General features: G+C 39.4%; 1 protein-coding gene across 1 annotated transcript in view; it reads right to left on the reverse strand.

The window, feature by feature from the left end:
* rmnd1 (required for meiotic nuclear division 1 homolog) overlaps positions 1-15,798 on the reverse strand; it is a 69,140-nt gene extending 53,342 nt beyond the window's left edge. Inside the window, exons 1-3 of the mRNA XM_087991756.1 lie at positions 13,805-15,798; positions 13,424-13,535; positions 10,664-11,092 (exon numbers count right to left, since the gene is read on the reverse strand). Of these exons, the coding sequence (XP_087847882.1) occupies positions 10,664-11,074 (411 nt within the window). The 5' untranslated portion in view covers positions 11,075-11,092; positions 13,424-13,535; positions 13,805-15,798. The remainder of the gene's footprint in view (positions 1-10,663; positions 11,093-13,423; positions 13,536-13,804) is intronic.
* Between the last annotated feature and the right edge of the window lie 477 nt (positions 15,799-16,275).

Here is a 16,275-nt window from a genome sequence, read left to right on the forward strand (position 1 = left end):
TTGCAATCGCTGTCTATGGCGCTATCTTAGATACAAGATGCGTAGGTACAGATATTTAAGTATTTGGTGCAAAGTTGAAAGAATAATAAATAAAAGTCCAGCATAAGAATAAAAAGAAAAAAAATGTACTCGATTTACAGTCCTTTCACCCAAGTCCATGTCAGCACCTATCCTCCAGACTACATCGGGTCAAGGCTCCAATTAATCCCACCAGCTGAACAAACAATTAATACACTTGACAATCAATGAAATTGCTATTGTACCAATGACTAGATTCTTTTGCAATGTTTAGGTAGGACTCTTCCCTGTGAGTCCGAATGTTGAAGGTTCACAGTCCCAGTCTAGCCACTTTAACACAAATTAAACTGACTTTCCAGAGAAATAGTTTGTCCCTTGGTTGAGACTTCAAACAAAGGCTCATGTCTGTCAGGTGGAGATAACAGCTCCCACAAAGGTTCTGGTTAAAGGTTACAGGGTATCATGGTGGTAGTGTACCTGCCTCTGGGCCAGAAAGTCTGTGTTTAAGTTCCACCTCTCCCAGATATATGTGTCAAAATCCTGGAATTCCCTCCCTAATAGTAGTGTGGACTTCAATAGTCCAAAAAGGTGACTTAACATCACCTTCGCAAGGGCAATTAGGAACAGACAATAAATGCTGGTTTAGCCAGTGGTGCCCACACTCGTTGAATGAACAAAAAGTTAATCCTGCTTCTGAACTTTCACATATAAAAAAGGGAAAATGTTGAAGTTATCGACACAATCCAAGACAGACTTTTACAATTAGGTGTATCAAGATGCACTAATAACATTCTCTGATCCCAATTATCTTTTCAGCAATTCTATATCTGAAAAGTATCTTTGAAAACTAGCATTATTTTGCAATCATTTAAAGGAAAAAAGATCATTTTAAATCTTTCCCACCTAATGTTACCATCAGGAACTTGCTGATAAAAATCTCCTTTGAATACTTAAGAGAAAGAAATTCTTGGCCGAAAGAGAACCTGAAGGGGAGTAGGATGAATCTGACAGCTCTTTTAAAGAACCAGCACAGGCTAATCAGCTGAATGACATCCAACTGTACAATAAGAGTTTACGATGTTATGAATTCAGAAAGACAAACTTGGAGCTTAAAGATCTTTAAATCCCGACAACACTCAAGAAGCTTGAATTTCAAAATTTAGGCAATTTAGTCAAATTACATATTCATCCTCTGGAAGGGTTCAAATGTATTAATTCCAAGCTCAGTTGGAGCAACAGCTAAGCTCCAACAGTAACTTTGTCAGAATTCAGAAAGGCTAATAAAAGTAACACCAGTACAAATTAGCAATCTGACTGGTAGGTGAGTTGCATTTCAGAAAGGTAAGAATTCTAGCTCCTTTTTAAAGGAAAATTTCATTTTCTACTTGGCTTAAATTTAGGGTGAGTTTTTTTTAAAAAGTACAGGTATGGCATGGGAGTTCAATTCTAGTGTAGAACAGCCCGTAATATGTGGGAAATCTTCGATGAACCTGGGGCAGTCTGGATGACCAGATCTGCATGAAGTACCAGGTTAGAGCTTCAGTGTCAGCTGAGGGTATAGCAGTGCTTTGTGTTATGTGGTGGACATTTTTTTAAAAATTGGTTATCCTGCAGCTTAAGATAGAGCAGCTAGAGAAGGAACAGGTGACCATTAGTTAGAAGAAATGAAGCAGGTAGGCAGTCAAGAAAGCATCAAAGTGAATCTTATTCAATAAATATGTTTCTGTGTTAGAAAAAGGTGGGTGACAGTTTCTCTGGAGATTGCAGCCAGAACTCAGCTGCACAAGGGGAATCAGAGAGGAAAAGTTACAGTCATGGGAAACTTGATAGTGAGGGGCACATACGGCATTTCTATGGCCGTGGAAGTGACTCGAAATTAGTATGTTGCCAAACTGGAGCATGGATCAAGGATGTCACTGAATGGCTACAGGAGATTCTGAAAAGGGAGGGGAAACAGTCAGCGGTTGTGGTTCGTAATAGTACCAAAGACAATAGGTAGAAGAAATAGGTCCTGTGACAAGTACTAAAGGATCTCAACAGCAGATTGAAAAGCTGGATCTCAAATATTGCAAGCTCTGGATTACTTCTGGTGCCAAGTACTACTGAGTATAGGAATAGGTAGATAAAGCAGCTGAAGAGTTAGTGCACAACACAGGACTTTGGATTCCCAAATCACTGGGTCTGTTTCTGGGAAAGGTGGGACCCTGTACAAGTCCAACAGGTTGCACCTGCACTGTAATAGGATAAAGATCCTTACCTGGGGATTTGCTAGAACTGTTGATGGGTGTTTAAACTAATTTGACAGTACGGGGTGGAGGTACAATAATGGGTGATGCATAGATAAATGTAGAAGAAAAGCCAAATCATTGTGGCAGACAAGCATATGCAGTCAAATTAAAACACAAGGGAGCTTGGCATTTATTTTAATGCATCTGTGAGTAAGGCAGATGAGTTGAGTGTGCTGATTAACACGTGGTTATGATATTGTTGTTGTCATGGGCAGTTCAATATTCTGAGGCATAAAATCTTCAGATGAGGCAGTGTGGTGTAAAATTCCAAGCAGTGGAATGTGGTGAAACGGTTAAAAATTATGTCCCAATACATGTGTGAATCTAACCGGAATGGAGGTGTTGCTTAGTCCCGTGTGAATCTTCTTATCTGTATGTAACCAGAATGGAATGTGTTTTTTAGCCTTGCTCTGCTGTTCACATGAATGTTTATATCTGGAAGGGAGTATATCAGCTGGAAAAGTCTCCAGTTCGGTGAGTCTGCTCCGGGGTTACGTTTAACCGCCGAGCGTGGGTTGTTGGCAACCGCTCTACGAGAACTGACGGCTCCCAGTTTTTGTAACATGTAGAGTGAGTATAAGCCAGACCCGTTGTGCGACACTGCGGGGAATAAAATGCCCATATTCTAGCAGTCTCGCCTCTTGGTCGTTTGTTCTGTGTCAGACTACTCTCCTACGAACCTGACCTTGAGAATTTTTTAAAACAGGCAGGAAGGGATGTAAAAGAGGAAGTGGCATCACAGTATTGGTCAAGGAGTCAATTCCTGCAATAAACAGGAATGATGTTTTTGAAGGCTCCTCAATAGACCATATGGTAGAATTAAAACACAAAAAAAGGAGCAATTACATGTTTAGGAAAGTACTGTAGGTTTCAAAATAGTTGAGGAAAGATAAAAGGGCAGATATCAAATTTTTGGCAAATCTCAAGAGAAGTTTAAAAATAACTGCAGGAAATTTTAAACTTACTGAGACAAAATGTGAAAGGCTTAAGAAAGGGTAAAATTCTTAAAATATATTTAGGAGAGCTTTTCAAGCCAGCATGCAGAAAGTCCTTCGAAAGACAAGGCAGAGCTGGACCTAACTTTAGGGAACAAAGCTGGAAAAGTGGTAGAAGTGTCAATAGGAGAGCATTTTGCTGATAGCGAGCATAACTTAGTAAAATCTACTATCTCATTAGTGGGAGTCTTTCAAAAAGGAATTAATGAAACTACAAAGGTCAACATGTTCCTGTAAAAGTGAAGACCGAGACCAAATATTCCAGAGGATCTTGGACATTGATGAGTATACAGAATTGGATAAAGAGAAACAAAGGAAGCCTATATGGTACATACCAAAGATTCAAGAGTATCAGAAGCCCGAGAGGCATATAGAAAGTGCAGTGGTTTACTTAAAAAAAGTTAGGAAAGGGGCATTAAAAACCACTGGCAAGTAAATAAAAGGAAAATCTGAAGGCATTTTGTCAGTATATTAGAGAATCACCAGAGAAATAGCGGGGCACATTAAACACCTAGACACACTGTGATTTCTATATTCACGACCGAGAAGAACGATATAGAAATCAAGGAAGAGGACTGTGATATCCTTTAACAAACTGCAATTGAGAGTGACTAGTTTTGAGCAATTTAAGTGGATTTATAATTGGATATGTTTCCATGCCCAGCTGACATGTGTCTCAGGCTGCTATGAGAAGCATGGAAGGAAATTGCAGAAGCCTTGACATTAATGTCAAAGCCTCTCTGAACTTGGGAAAGGTGCCAGAGGACTGGAAGGTAATAATGTGATACGTTATTCAAGATGGATTATAGGGATGAGGGGATTGTAGGCCAGTGGGTCTAACATTAGTGATAGGGAAACTATTAGAGCAAATACGGAGGGATAGAATTAACGTCCATTTGGAGAGGCAAAGATTAATTAAGAATAGTCAGCATGACTTTGCAAGGGAGAGATCATGTCCGACAGGTTTGGCTGAGTTTTTTTTAAAAGAGGTGACTAGATATACGGATGATGGCAGTGCAGTGAATGTACTGTCTACATAGATGTCGGTAAGGCTTTTGACAAAGTCTTGCATAGAAGACTGATGAAGGCAATTTGGACCCAAATTTAGCTGGGTGGAAGGAGGCATATGCTGATGGTCAAAGATTGTTTTTTGTGACTGGAGGTCTGTGTCGAGCAGTATACCGCAGAGTTTGGTGCTAGATCCCTTACTGTTTGTAGTGTACATTATAATCTAAACAATCCTGAAGGAAATCTGATCAGTACGTTCACAGATGACATGAAAATTGGTAATGTGATAAGTAACAAAGATGGAAGCCTTAGACTACAGGATGATAATTGATGGACTGGTCAGGTGGACAGAACAATGGCAAATGGAACTTAATCCAAAAAAGTGAAAAGAAATAAATTTTGGGAGGACTAGCAAAGCAAGGGAATATAAAATGAATGGTAGAACCCTAGGAAGTACAGACGATCAGAAGGACCTGTGTAAAGACCACAGGACAGGTGGATGAGGTGGTTAAGACGACATATGGGATACCTGCTGTTATTAGTCAGGGTAATAAATACAAGAGCAGGAGGGTTATCATGGAGCTGTACAAGATGTTAGTGAGGCCACATGTTGGAATACAACATGCAGAGCAGATTCACCAGATGTTTACCCAGCCATGAAGGGAGATTAGACAGACTGGGATTGTTTTTCTTAGAGCAGAGAAAGCTGAGGTGAGACCAGACTGAGGTGTAAAAAATTAGGAGGAGCATATGTAAAAGAAAAAGAAGTAATCTCTTCCCCCTATAGAGGGATCAATAACCACGGGGAATAGCTTTGAGGTAAAGGTGGGATGTTTAGTGGGGATTTAAGATAGAATGGTTTCACTCAGAATATGAATAAATATTTGGTACTCTCTGCCACAAAAGGAAGGTTTAGGTGGGAACCATCACAATGAGTATTTAGATGAACACCTGAAGTACCATAGCATAGAAAGGTACCAGACCAGTGCGGGAAAATGAGACTAGAATAGGTACGTGTTTGATGATTGGTGCAGACACAAGTGGCTGCCTCTTTCTATGCTGTGCAGCTCATTGGCTGTAATTGAAGCTCTTCCTCAGACTCCACGATTGTGTGTATTTGCTGTTTAACATGGCATAACACTAGTTTTAAATGTCCTTGACTAAACAGAATCAAAATTGCTCAGAATATTTTTCTTTCTCAGAAGTGCAAATATGAAAAATTCAAGATAATGTTGTTAATTCAAACACAATCCGACTTTTTTCATGTTAAGTTTAACTTTAAAATGCTCTTGCATGTGCTTCATGAACATTTTTACATAACCTCAGTCCAGCAAAATCCAGAGTTCATAATGGATTCTCTTGCCAGAACTATCACATTATCAACTGAAGGTGATACCAATTACACGGGCTAGGAACAGTTGTAGATTATTTAGTTCCTTGAGCCTGCTCTGAAGCTTTTCCAGCAACACATTTTCAGTCTTGAGCTTCAGAGCAGGCTCAAGGAGCTAAATAATCTACAACTGTTCCTAGCCCGTTTACTTGTATGAACATCAGTTGAGTACTTAGATTTTTAATCAATTCGAAGAAATCTCCTGTGATTCAACTCAACGTGAGCTCTCTCGTGATACTATAATGTCGCACAAAATGTATGAGAATGTGGATGATCTCCCATGCATTGGACAGAGAAAAAAAATCTGTCACCAGCTTGCTGCTTTTATTTTTACACTTCCAGCCCTTTTTCTCACAAACCTCCATTCACATTCCCACTATCTTTCCCCTCCAAACTAAGACAAAATCCTTGGAAATAGTTAAGTGAAAAAATATTCTGTTCATGTTTAAAAACAAATTGATAAATCCAAGCCACAAATGCTTACATCCTGAAGAAAGAGTTACTTCCAGTTCGACTGCATACTGTACCAATGCATGCTTTCCCAACAAACTGGCATATTAAGAATTGTAGGCACACGTGTAATTGGTATCACCTTCAGTTGATAGTGTGATAGTTCTGGCAAGAGTATCCATTATGAACTCTGGATTTTGCTGGACTGAGGTTATGTAAAAATGTTCATGAAGCACATGCACGAGCATTTTAAAGTTAAACTTAACATGAAAAAAGTCGGGTTGTGTTTGAATTAACAACATTATCTTGAATTTTTCATATTTGCACTTCTGAGAAAGAAAAATATTTTGAGCAATTTTGATTCTGTTTAGTCAAGGACATTTAAAACTAGAATGTTATGCCATGTTAAACAGCAAATACACACAATCGTGGAGTCTGAGGAAGAGCTTCTATTACAGCCAATGAGCTGCACAGCATAGAAAGAGGCAGCCACTTGTGTCATCAAACACGTACCTATTCTAGTCTCATTTTCCCGCACTGGTCTGGTACCTTTCTATGCTATGGTACTTCAGGTGTTCATCTAAATACTCATTGTGATGGTTCCCACCTAAACCTTCCTTTGTGGCAGAGAGTACCAAATATTTATTCATATTCTGAGTGAAACCATTCTATCTTAAATCCCCACTAAACATCCCAAGACCACAACTGATCAAAGCACTTTCAAATCACTTTCCTGGGTACCCCCTCCACACCTCGACTCTCTTATTAATCAAGAATCCATCTACCTCAGTCTGAAATGAACCTGCCTCACTGTCTTCTGGGGAAGACAATTTCACACTCTCAAATCAGAAGGAAATTTTTGTCATCTGTCTTCAATTGGAAACCCCTTATTTTTAAGCCATGCCCCCCAGTTCCAATCTCTACTACAAAGAGAAGCAATTTTGTCAAGTGCATGCTTATCCTTTAGTGGTGTACAACTATGCCAACTCAAATAAAGCTTTCACACATTCCATATGTTGGTTAAAATTGACCTACTCACTGAAAGTAAGCACTTCCATTGTGACTCAAGACATTACAGTTCTACACCACTACCCCTAACAATGCATCATATTATAAAGAAGTCATTATCATTGACAACAATCCAAAGATATGTTCATTTGAATTCCTGCTGGAGGGTGAAATATTTACACAACATCAAAAGGAAGCACACGTCAGACATAGACAGCAGAGATTATGTGAATCCTTACAGTATAATGGCAGTAGGAGCAAACTTAAGAGGGAAATCATAAGGGCAAAAGGGGAATGTGAGATAGCTTTGGCAAACATGGCTAAGGAGAATCCAAAGGGATTTTATAAATATATTAAGGACAAAAGGTAATGAGGGAGAGAATAGGGCCCCTCAAAGATCAACAAGGCAACCTACGTGTGGAACCGCAGGAAATGGGGAGGTGCTACATGAGTATTTCGCAGCAGTGTTTACTGTTGAGATGGACATGGAAGATAGGAATGTGGGGAAATAGATAGCGACAACTTGAAAAAATATTAGAGGCGGTGGTGCTGGACATCTTAAAACTCAAAAATGAATAAATCCCTAGGAATTGATCCCCTAAAACTCTGTGGGAAGCTAGGGAAGTGATTGTTGGGCCTCTGGCTGAGATATTTGGATCATCAATAGTGACAGGTGAAGTGCCAGAAGACTGGAGGTTGGCTAACGTGATGCCACTATTTAAGAAACTTGTAAGGAAAAGTTTGGAACGGTAGACTGGTGAGCCTGACATCGGTGGTGGGCAAATTATTGGAGGGAATCCTGAAGGACAGGATTTACATGTATTTGGAAAGTCAAGGAATGATTAGGGATAGTCAACAATGCTTTGTGTGTGGGAAATAATGTCTCGTAAACTTGATTGAGTTTTTTGAAGAAGTAACTAAGAGGATAGAGAGTGGTGGTAGAGGGTTGCTTTTCAGACTGGAGGCATATGACCAGTGGTGTGCCACAAGGATCGGTGCTGGGTCCACAGCTTTTCATCATTTATATAAATGATTTGGATGTGAACATAAGAGGTATAGTTAGTAAGTTTGCAGATGACACCAAAATTGGAGGTGTAGTGGACAGCGAAAAAGGTTACCTCAGAGTACAACAGGATCTTGATTAGTTGGGCCACTGAGGAGTGGCAGATGGAGTTTAATTCAGATAAATGTGAGGTGCTGCATTTTGGAAAGGCAAATCAGAGCAGGACATGTACACTTAATGGTAAGGTCCTGGGGAGTGTTACTGAACAAAGAGACCTTGGAGTGGAGGTTTACAGATCCTTGAAAGTTGAGTTGCAGGTAGATAGGATAGTGAAGGCGGAGTTAAGTGTGTTTTTCTTTATTAGTCAGACCATTGAGTTTGGGAGTTGGGAGGTCACATTGCAGCTGTACAGGGCATTGGTTAGGCCATTTTTGAAATATTGTGTGCAATTCTAGTCTCCCTCCTCTTGGAAGGATGTTGTGAAACTTGAAAGGGTTCAGAAAAGATTTACAAGGACGTTGCAAGGGTTGGTGGATTATGAACTATAGGGAGAGGCTGAACAGGCTGGGACTATTTTTTCTGGAGCATAGGAGGCTGAGTGGTCACCTTATAGAGGTTTATAAAATCATGAGGGGCATGGAGGAGTCCAGAACTAGAGGCATAGGTTTAGGGTGAGAGGGGAAACATTGAAAAGGGATCTCAAGGGCAACGTTTGCACACAGAGGGTGGTGCGTGTGTGGAATGAGCTGCCAGAGGAAGTGGTGGAGGCTAGCACAATTACAATATTTAAAAGGCATCTTGGTGGGCATATGAATAGGAAGGGTTTAGAGGGATATGGGCCAAGTGCTGTCAAATGGGACTAGATTAGATTAGGATATCTGATCGGCATGGAAGAGTTAGACCGAAAGGTCTGTTTCTGTGCTGTGCATCTCTATGACTCTAAGTAACGCCAGAATAAATGTAACAAAGTAGAAAAGTATTCTGGTGTAGCATTTCTTACTGGCTGAGCACAGATCTTAAAAGGAAAGAGAAGAGGAATTATTTCAACGAACTGTAACATGCTGTACAACACAGAGAAAGAGAAGAATGAGATGTGACTGAAAAAAATGTTTCCAGTGAGATCTGTCAAATGCTCTGTTTTTTTTATATACTGTGGAATTGAAATACAACCCAGCCCTTTTCATCGGATCAAATCAGGATCTTCTCTACAGACCAGCCTTCAGGCTTTTTCCCCAGGCAGAAATAGTCATGTACTGCACTTGTACCAAACTTCAGAACACCAGCTGCACAGATTTTTCAAGCATTCATCAATAAAGCACAACTGTCTTGTTCAAAAAAAATAGACATTTCCTTTTAGCTTTCAAAATAAGGAATCAAAATAATTCATTTAAAAGCACTCTACAATTTGATTGCTTAGAATCCCTACAGTGTGGAAGCAGGCTATTTGGCCCATCAAGTCCACACCAACCCCACGAAGAGCATCCCACCCAGTAGTAGTGTTCCAAACTCTAAGCCAAATCAGTTCTCCAAGCATGGGGAAATACCTGTTTCTAAAGTAAAACTTCGAGCCTTATTCAAATCGATTTTAAAAAGCCTTAGTTGAGCTCTTGTGGCTCAGTGAGAATGTCCCTTCCTCTGGGTCAGAAGGTCTGAGTTTTAAGTTCCAACTGTTCCAGAGATGTTTCACAACATGTCCTAAAGGTTGATTAAAAGGGTATAAAAGTGCCTCATTTTGTTTTCTCGATATTTTCTAATCAACCCACCTCAGAAATGTTATGACACATCCTCGAGTAAGTGGGAATTGAACCTTGGCCACATGCTCAGAGGTAGGGACACTATCACTCTGCCTCAAGACTCCTTAGTTAGTTTTATTCGAAGCATTTTAATCGCATCAATAAGTACCCAGATAGTAGGTCCTCAAATAGCTTTCTGCTGGCATCCACATGTATCTTTGATAAACTCAGAAGTGGGTGTATTGGAGCCAGGTTGTACTTCTGTTCAGTGACCAATAATTTATAACTATCCTAGCCACAAACTCTTGTGAATTAAAATTTAACATCAACTCTCACTGGTCAGTTAATCTGTTTTCTTTCCCTTCATATCCTCCATCTCTGTCATTTTCCATCTCAGTTGCTCCTTTAATCACAAGAGCAAAACAATCTAGAATATGGATCTCTATAGTAACAGCGATCACAACTTGATGAGTACTCTCCATCTGAAAAGCAAATACTACTAGCTTGTTGTTCTTTATCTATTCTCCAAACTGAAATCCATTGACAAGTATTACAGAGAAATGCTCCATCTTGTGGTTCAACCAAGAACTGGTGACTGCACCAATCCATTTGGACATCATTGGCATCTAATTCAAATAATCAAACTTATTGCTTTTAAGCATGAATAAAAAGAGATACTGGGACACAGTATTTTAATTTTATTGACCTATATAATATAGCAAACCTAAAGAGTAGTCCATTAACAATAAAACCTAAAACATTTTGTTTACCTCCACATCTGCAAGAGCTGGCTGGTTGGTCCTTGATGGCTGTTTGGTCCGAGGGCCTTTAAGAGGTCTTTTGGGTGACAGTACTTTCTGTTTGGGAATCATTTTATTGCTGCTTGTCACAGTGGAATAAAACAGTTTCCTTATGTTTGCACATTGCACACAATTTAGAGATTGCCAATGCAGCATTGGCACAAAAGCTGTCCCTTTTGGGTTGAGAGAGCCTAGAACCAGCCTATAGTCTGGTGATCTTCCATTTTGGCCTTTCCATTGGCAGCACAGAGCATTTCTTTGAAAATTGCTATAGGGCCTAATCCCAAGGGGCGGAACAGTTCCCAGAGAGGATCGCAAACAGGAAGTTCTTTTCATCAAATGTGCAGATAGTTCCAAGATTCTGAGCAATCTGACAGTCATGGTTAGTGGACAATCAATCTAAAGTGGGAAAAAATATTTTTTTTGGAGAATTTATATTCATTACAATGGAAGCATTATTACTGTTTCTTATCACTTCTCTCACATAAGCTATCATCATTCATCTGTATTTGAAAAGTAAAATCATCTTCAAAGTAGGAGATAAAAACTGTGTTATTGATACAAATCAATTAATTGCTCTGAACTGCTGAGTAAGCACTTAGTGTATTATATTTAAATTAGGCCTGAAAGGATTATTAACTATCTGCCTTTCTCTGATATCATCATGCCATCATTTACCCAATCATATAAGCTAAAAATATCTGATTTAAATAGTAACCATCTTGTAGGAAATGCAAAGTAAAATCCCGATCTATTATAAATCAGTTCCAAGTGTCACTTGCGTGTGCTGACAAAATAAATTGAATACAATGTTACTATGAGATTGCAGGATTTTCACTATTTTCCTCTGAAAACTGGAAGCCACCAGCCTTGTTCACTGTATAATGAATTTCTGCAGATCATTTTCAATATAGCATAATCAGGAGAGTGACAGAGGGTGAATGTGCAATTATATATTTTAGAACATAGAACATTACAGCGCAGTACAGGCCCTTCGGCCCTCAATCTGAAACCAACCTGAAGCCTATCTAACCTACACTATTCCATTCTCGTCCACATGCCCATCCTATGACCAATTAAATGTCTGTAAAGTTGGAGAGTCTACAACTGCTGCAGGCAGTGCATTCCACGCCACTACTACTACTCTGAGTAAAGAAACTACCTCTGACATCAGTCCTTTATCTATCACCGCTCATTTTGAAGCTATGCCGCCTCGTGCTAGCCATCACCATCCGAGGGAAAAGGCTCTCACTGTCCACCCGATCTAACCCTCTGATTATCTTATATGTCTCAGTTAAGTCTTTCAACCTCCTTCTCTCTAATGAAAACAGCCTCAAGTCCCTCAACCTTTCCTCGTAAAACCTTCCCTCCGTACCAGGCAACACCCTAATAAACCTCCTCTGAACCCTTTCCAAAGCTCCCACATCCTTCCTGTAATGCAGTGACCAGAACTGTACACAATACTCCAAGTGCAACCGCACCAGAGTTTTGTACAGCTGCTGCATGACCTCATGGTTCTGAAACTCGATCCCTCTATTAATAAAAGCTAACACACCATATGCCTTCTAAACAGCCCTATCTATGTGCATGGACACCGAGATCTCTCTGTGCATCTACACTTCTAAGAATCTGATCATTCTTGTTATTCCTTCCAAAGTGAATCATCTTACACTTTTCCGCATTAAATTCCATTTGTCACCTCTCAGTCCAGCTCTGCAGCTTACCTATGTGCTTCTGTAACCTACAACATTCTTCAGCACTATCCATAACTATACCAACCTTAGTGTCATCCTCAAATTTACTAACCCATCCTTCTACGCCCTCATCCAAGTTGTTTATAAAAATGACAAACAGCAGTGGACCCAAAACAGATCCCTGCGGTACACCACTAGTAACTGTCTTCTTTCAGCTAGCCAATTTCTGATCCAAACTGCTAAATTGCCCTCAACCCCATGCCTCCGTATTTTGTGCAGTAGCCTATCATGGGGAACCTTATCAAACACCTTAATGAAATCCATATACACATCAATGGCTTTACCCTCATCCACCTGTTTGGTCACCTTCTCAAAGAACTTAATAAGGTTTGTGAGGCATGACCTACCCTTCACAAAACCACATTGACTATCCCTAATCAACTTATTCCTATCAAGATAATTTCCAACACTTTACCCACAATCGAAGTAAGGTCCACTGGTCTCTAATCACCAGGGTTGTCTCTACTCCCCTTCTTGAACAAGGGAACAACATTTGCTATATTCCAGTCTTCTCACACTATTCCTGTAGACAATGGCGACAAAAAGATCAAAGCCAAAGGCTCAGCAATCTCCTCCCTGGCTTCCCAGAGAATCCTTGGATAAATCCCATCCTGCCCAGGGGATTTATCTATTTTCACACTTTCTAGAATTTCTAACACCTCCTCCTTGTGAACCTCAATTGCATCTAGTCTAGTAGCTTAATTAGATACAGTCATGAAAATGTATAACTAAAATCACATGATCAACAAAATTAAGATTACTGAACTATGGAGCTATACTAAATTAATGGAACAGTAAAAAATATTGGAAAGAAAAGAGAAAATGGGGACGAAGTGGAATTACAGTATTACCTCTAAGAACTTGTACCAGTCTTTCTTGTTAAGTAGTAGAAGCTAAGCTATAGTTAGTTACTCTATTTAAAAGTAGCCAAAATATGTGTTATATGGTTTTACAGAACAGGGTAATCTGTACATACCAGATAAGCATAATTTCAGTTTTCAGGACTGGAGCTGTTGGTGGTAAATTTCTTCAGTTCTCGACAAGGACATTGAAATCAGCATCAGTACAATCATAGAACTGAGTGGCCACTTTCAAAACAAAAGAAAACACAGAAAGTTAGACCCAAATTAATGAATTCAATAAATCTAGGCCCCCCATTTTTAAACCACTTCATCGACTGACAGAAGCAACATTGACTGTAGTCATGTAACTTATACAGTATTCTTTCCTATTGGATGAACGTAATGAGAAGATCCAAGGAAATTTAAAGAGTCACATTACTTCAGATAGTCCAGTTTTAAAGAGATTTTTTAGCAATGCACAAAATAAACTTGAAAAATTAATTCATTTTAATTACTGGATTTGTCACCGTATGCTCACAATGTATTGCTGAAATCTTAATTGCTCAAAATGCAAATATACTATCTTGGGTATTGGTTTTGATAGAAACTGAAGGAGCATAGTTCTTGAGAGAGGAAAAATAAAAGTTAGCAATGACCAAGTAGCAGAAACAGAGGAGAGAGAGGATAAGGATCAAAAGGAAATCAAAATAACGGGGTTAGCTCTGGAGGGGTCGAGAAGTGGACATACAAATGGACAATGCTGAAACACAAATTAAGCAGCATGGAAGAGATTAGCAGGAATACACTGAGGTCATTAACAAAAACAATAACCCCTGCATTTATAAAAATGCCTTAATATAATAAAGCATCCCAAGATATCTTACAGTAACATTTTAAAACAAAATATGGCACTGAGCCACATAAGATGATATGAGGGTTATGGTCAAAGAGGCAGATTTAATACACGTCCTGAGGATGAAGAGAGGTAGAGCTGATAAGTTCTGACATTTCTTCTCTAAACCTAAGGCCTTGGTAGCCAAAGGTATAGTTACCAAATCTGACTCAATTAAAATTAGAGATGAGTAAGAAACTAAATGGGAATTCCCACCTTGGTGTCCTCCTACTTCTCATCTGCTAAATATCTAACAGACAATTTAAACCATTTAGAAACAGTAAAGTGGGTCAAGACAAACGTGGTGAGGTAGACTGACACTGCACAGATTTACAATGTGCTTTCTGATGGTATCGTCAAGGGAAAGTATGCAGGAATGAAATATGAGGGGCCAAGGATAGATCCCAGAGGCAATATCACAACAAAAGGCATGTGAAGTGAGGTTTCTTGATGAAGCAAGCATGGTGTAAATATTGTGATAAGTAGTATTGATTTAACTAGGTCTGATAAGTCTGATCATAACTGTTGCTATTGATGTGCATTTGCTTTGAAATGAAAAGTTCAACAATTTATATCTGGTCTGTCTTATCAAGTATTTTCACAGTCTGCCTTTATCAAGAAATTGAAGTATACAAGGAAAATATACAACTATTAGATCATAAGGCCTGTTGTTAAAACTGTGGTCTATGTCATTATTTACTGGACATTGCAGGTATACACCACTTTGGAAAAGGTTCAAACAACTTTGAGTGATTAGCACTGCTATATCCAAGAGAAAACACAAGGTAAAATCTGCCAGTTGTATCAGATATTTTATAAAAACTATTCTCCACAAGAAGTTTTACACGCTTACTGAAGTGCAGCAAATACCTCATTGATAAGCTAAGTTTGGTGCCCCTACTACACCAATTGCAATCTCCTTACAGGGAAATGATTAATAAGTAGCACAACATTTAAATTAAAAAACACTTCTTGCAAACTGTGTTTAATTATTAAAAAGTCACAGAAAATTGCTTATTTTGTTGTTCAGCAAGTCATCACAGAGTTATTTTGATATCAAAAGATATGTTGCTTCAGCTCTCATCTTCACTAATCTCTCTTCAATGATGTTGTAAAAGTTTTTTTTGTACTTGTGCTAATTCACTTTATTATTCTATTTCTCTCTACCAAAATGGAACAGATTGATAGGACACCCAGAACCAAAGAGATGTAGAATGGGTGTAAACAAAGGTGAAAAGAAGATGGTCCACTCTTTTGACAGCAAAGTCAACAAAGACATGACTCTGTGTTGTGCACATGGGAAAAGGTGGGTTACACAAGAAAAACCAAAGACAAAGCGATTATACTGTAAAGGTACAGAATTTAATACTGAATCCTAAAATCTTTAAGTGCCTAAGCAGAAAATGAGGTATCTAACTTGCATTGTGCTTCTTTGGGATACAGAAGCAGGCCCAAGTCAAATGTATGCTTGGGAGCACATTGATCTATTGAAATGACCAGCAACTGGAAGGTTGAGGCCATTCTTACAAATGGGGAGGTGTTCCACAAAATAGTAATGTGGTCTGCTTTTGGTCTTGCTAATGTTAAGGAGATAGCACTGTGAGCAGCAAATAGACTAAATTGAAATAAGAAAGCCACTGATTTTATTACCAAGAGAATAATGTTGTCCAAAAAAAAGTGGCTGGGCAAAGACCTCAGCAATATCTCAAACAAAAATGTGCCAGTATATCATTCCCCACAACAATGCATACAAGAAGTGACCCTATGGACTTTGCTGCTACTTTGTGAGAGAAGAAACACACGAGCGCAAGGGCAAGTGACAAAACGCGCGTGCGCAGTCGGTTGGGGGCTACGGGGAAAGGTTCCGGTGGATCCAATTGCAACTAATTCCCAGGTCAACAAAAACATCACCCAGGCTGCCTTCTCACACCACCACCATGCCTTGGTGATCGGCAACACCTTTCTTCGTTCACGCACCTCAATCACTGATCTCTTCCTCACGGTCCCTAATCGCCATCCTCACACTCAGTCGATTCTGAAACCTCCCACCCACGCTCGCGCTTTTCCCCGACACCCCTCAATTCGCGCACGCGC

The sequence above is a fragment of the Chiloscyllium plagiosum genome, unplaced genomic scaffold (assembly GCF_037043375.1).
Source record: "Chiloscyllium plagiosum isolate Xiang-an unplaced genomic scaffold, Cpla_swu_hap1 HiC_scaffold_10, whole genome shotgun sequence".
In the NCBI taxonomy this organism is placed as follows: domain Eukaryota; kingdom Metazoa; phylum Chordata; class Chondrichthyes; order Orectolobiformes; family Hemiscylliidae; genus Chiloscyllium; species Chiloscyllium plagiosum.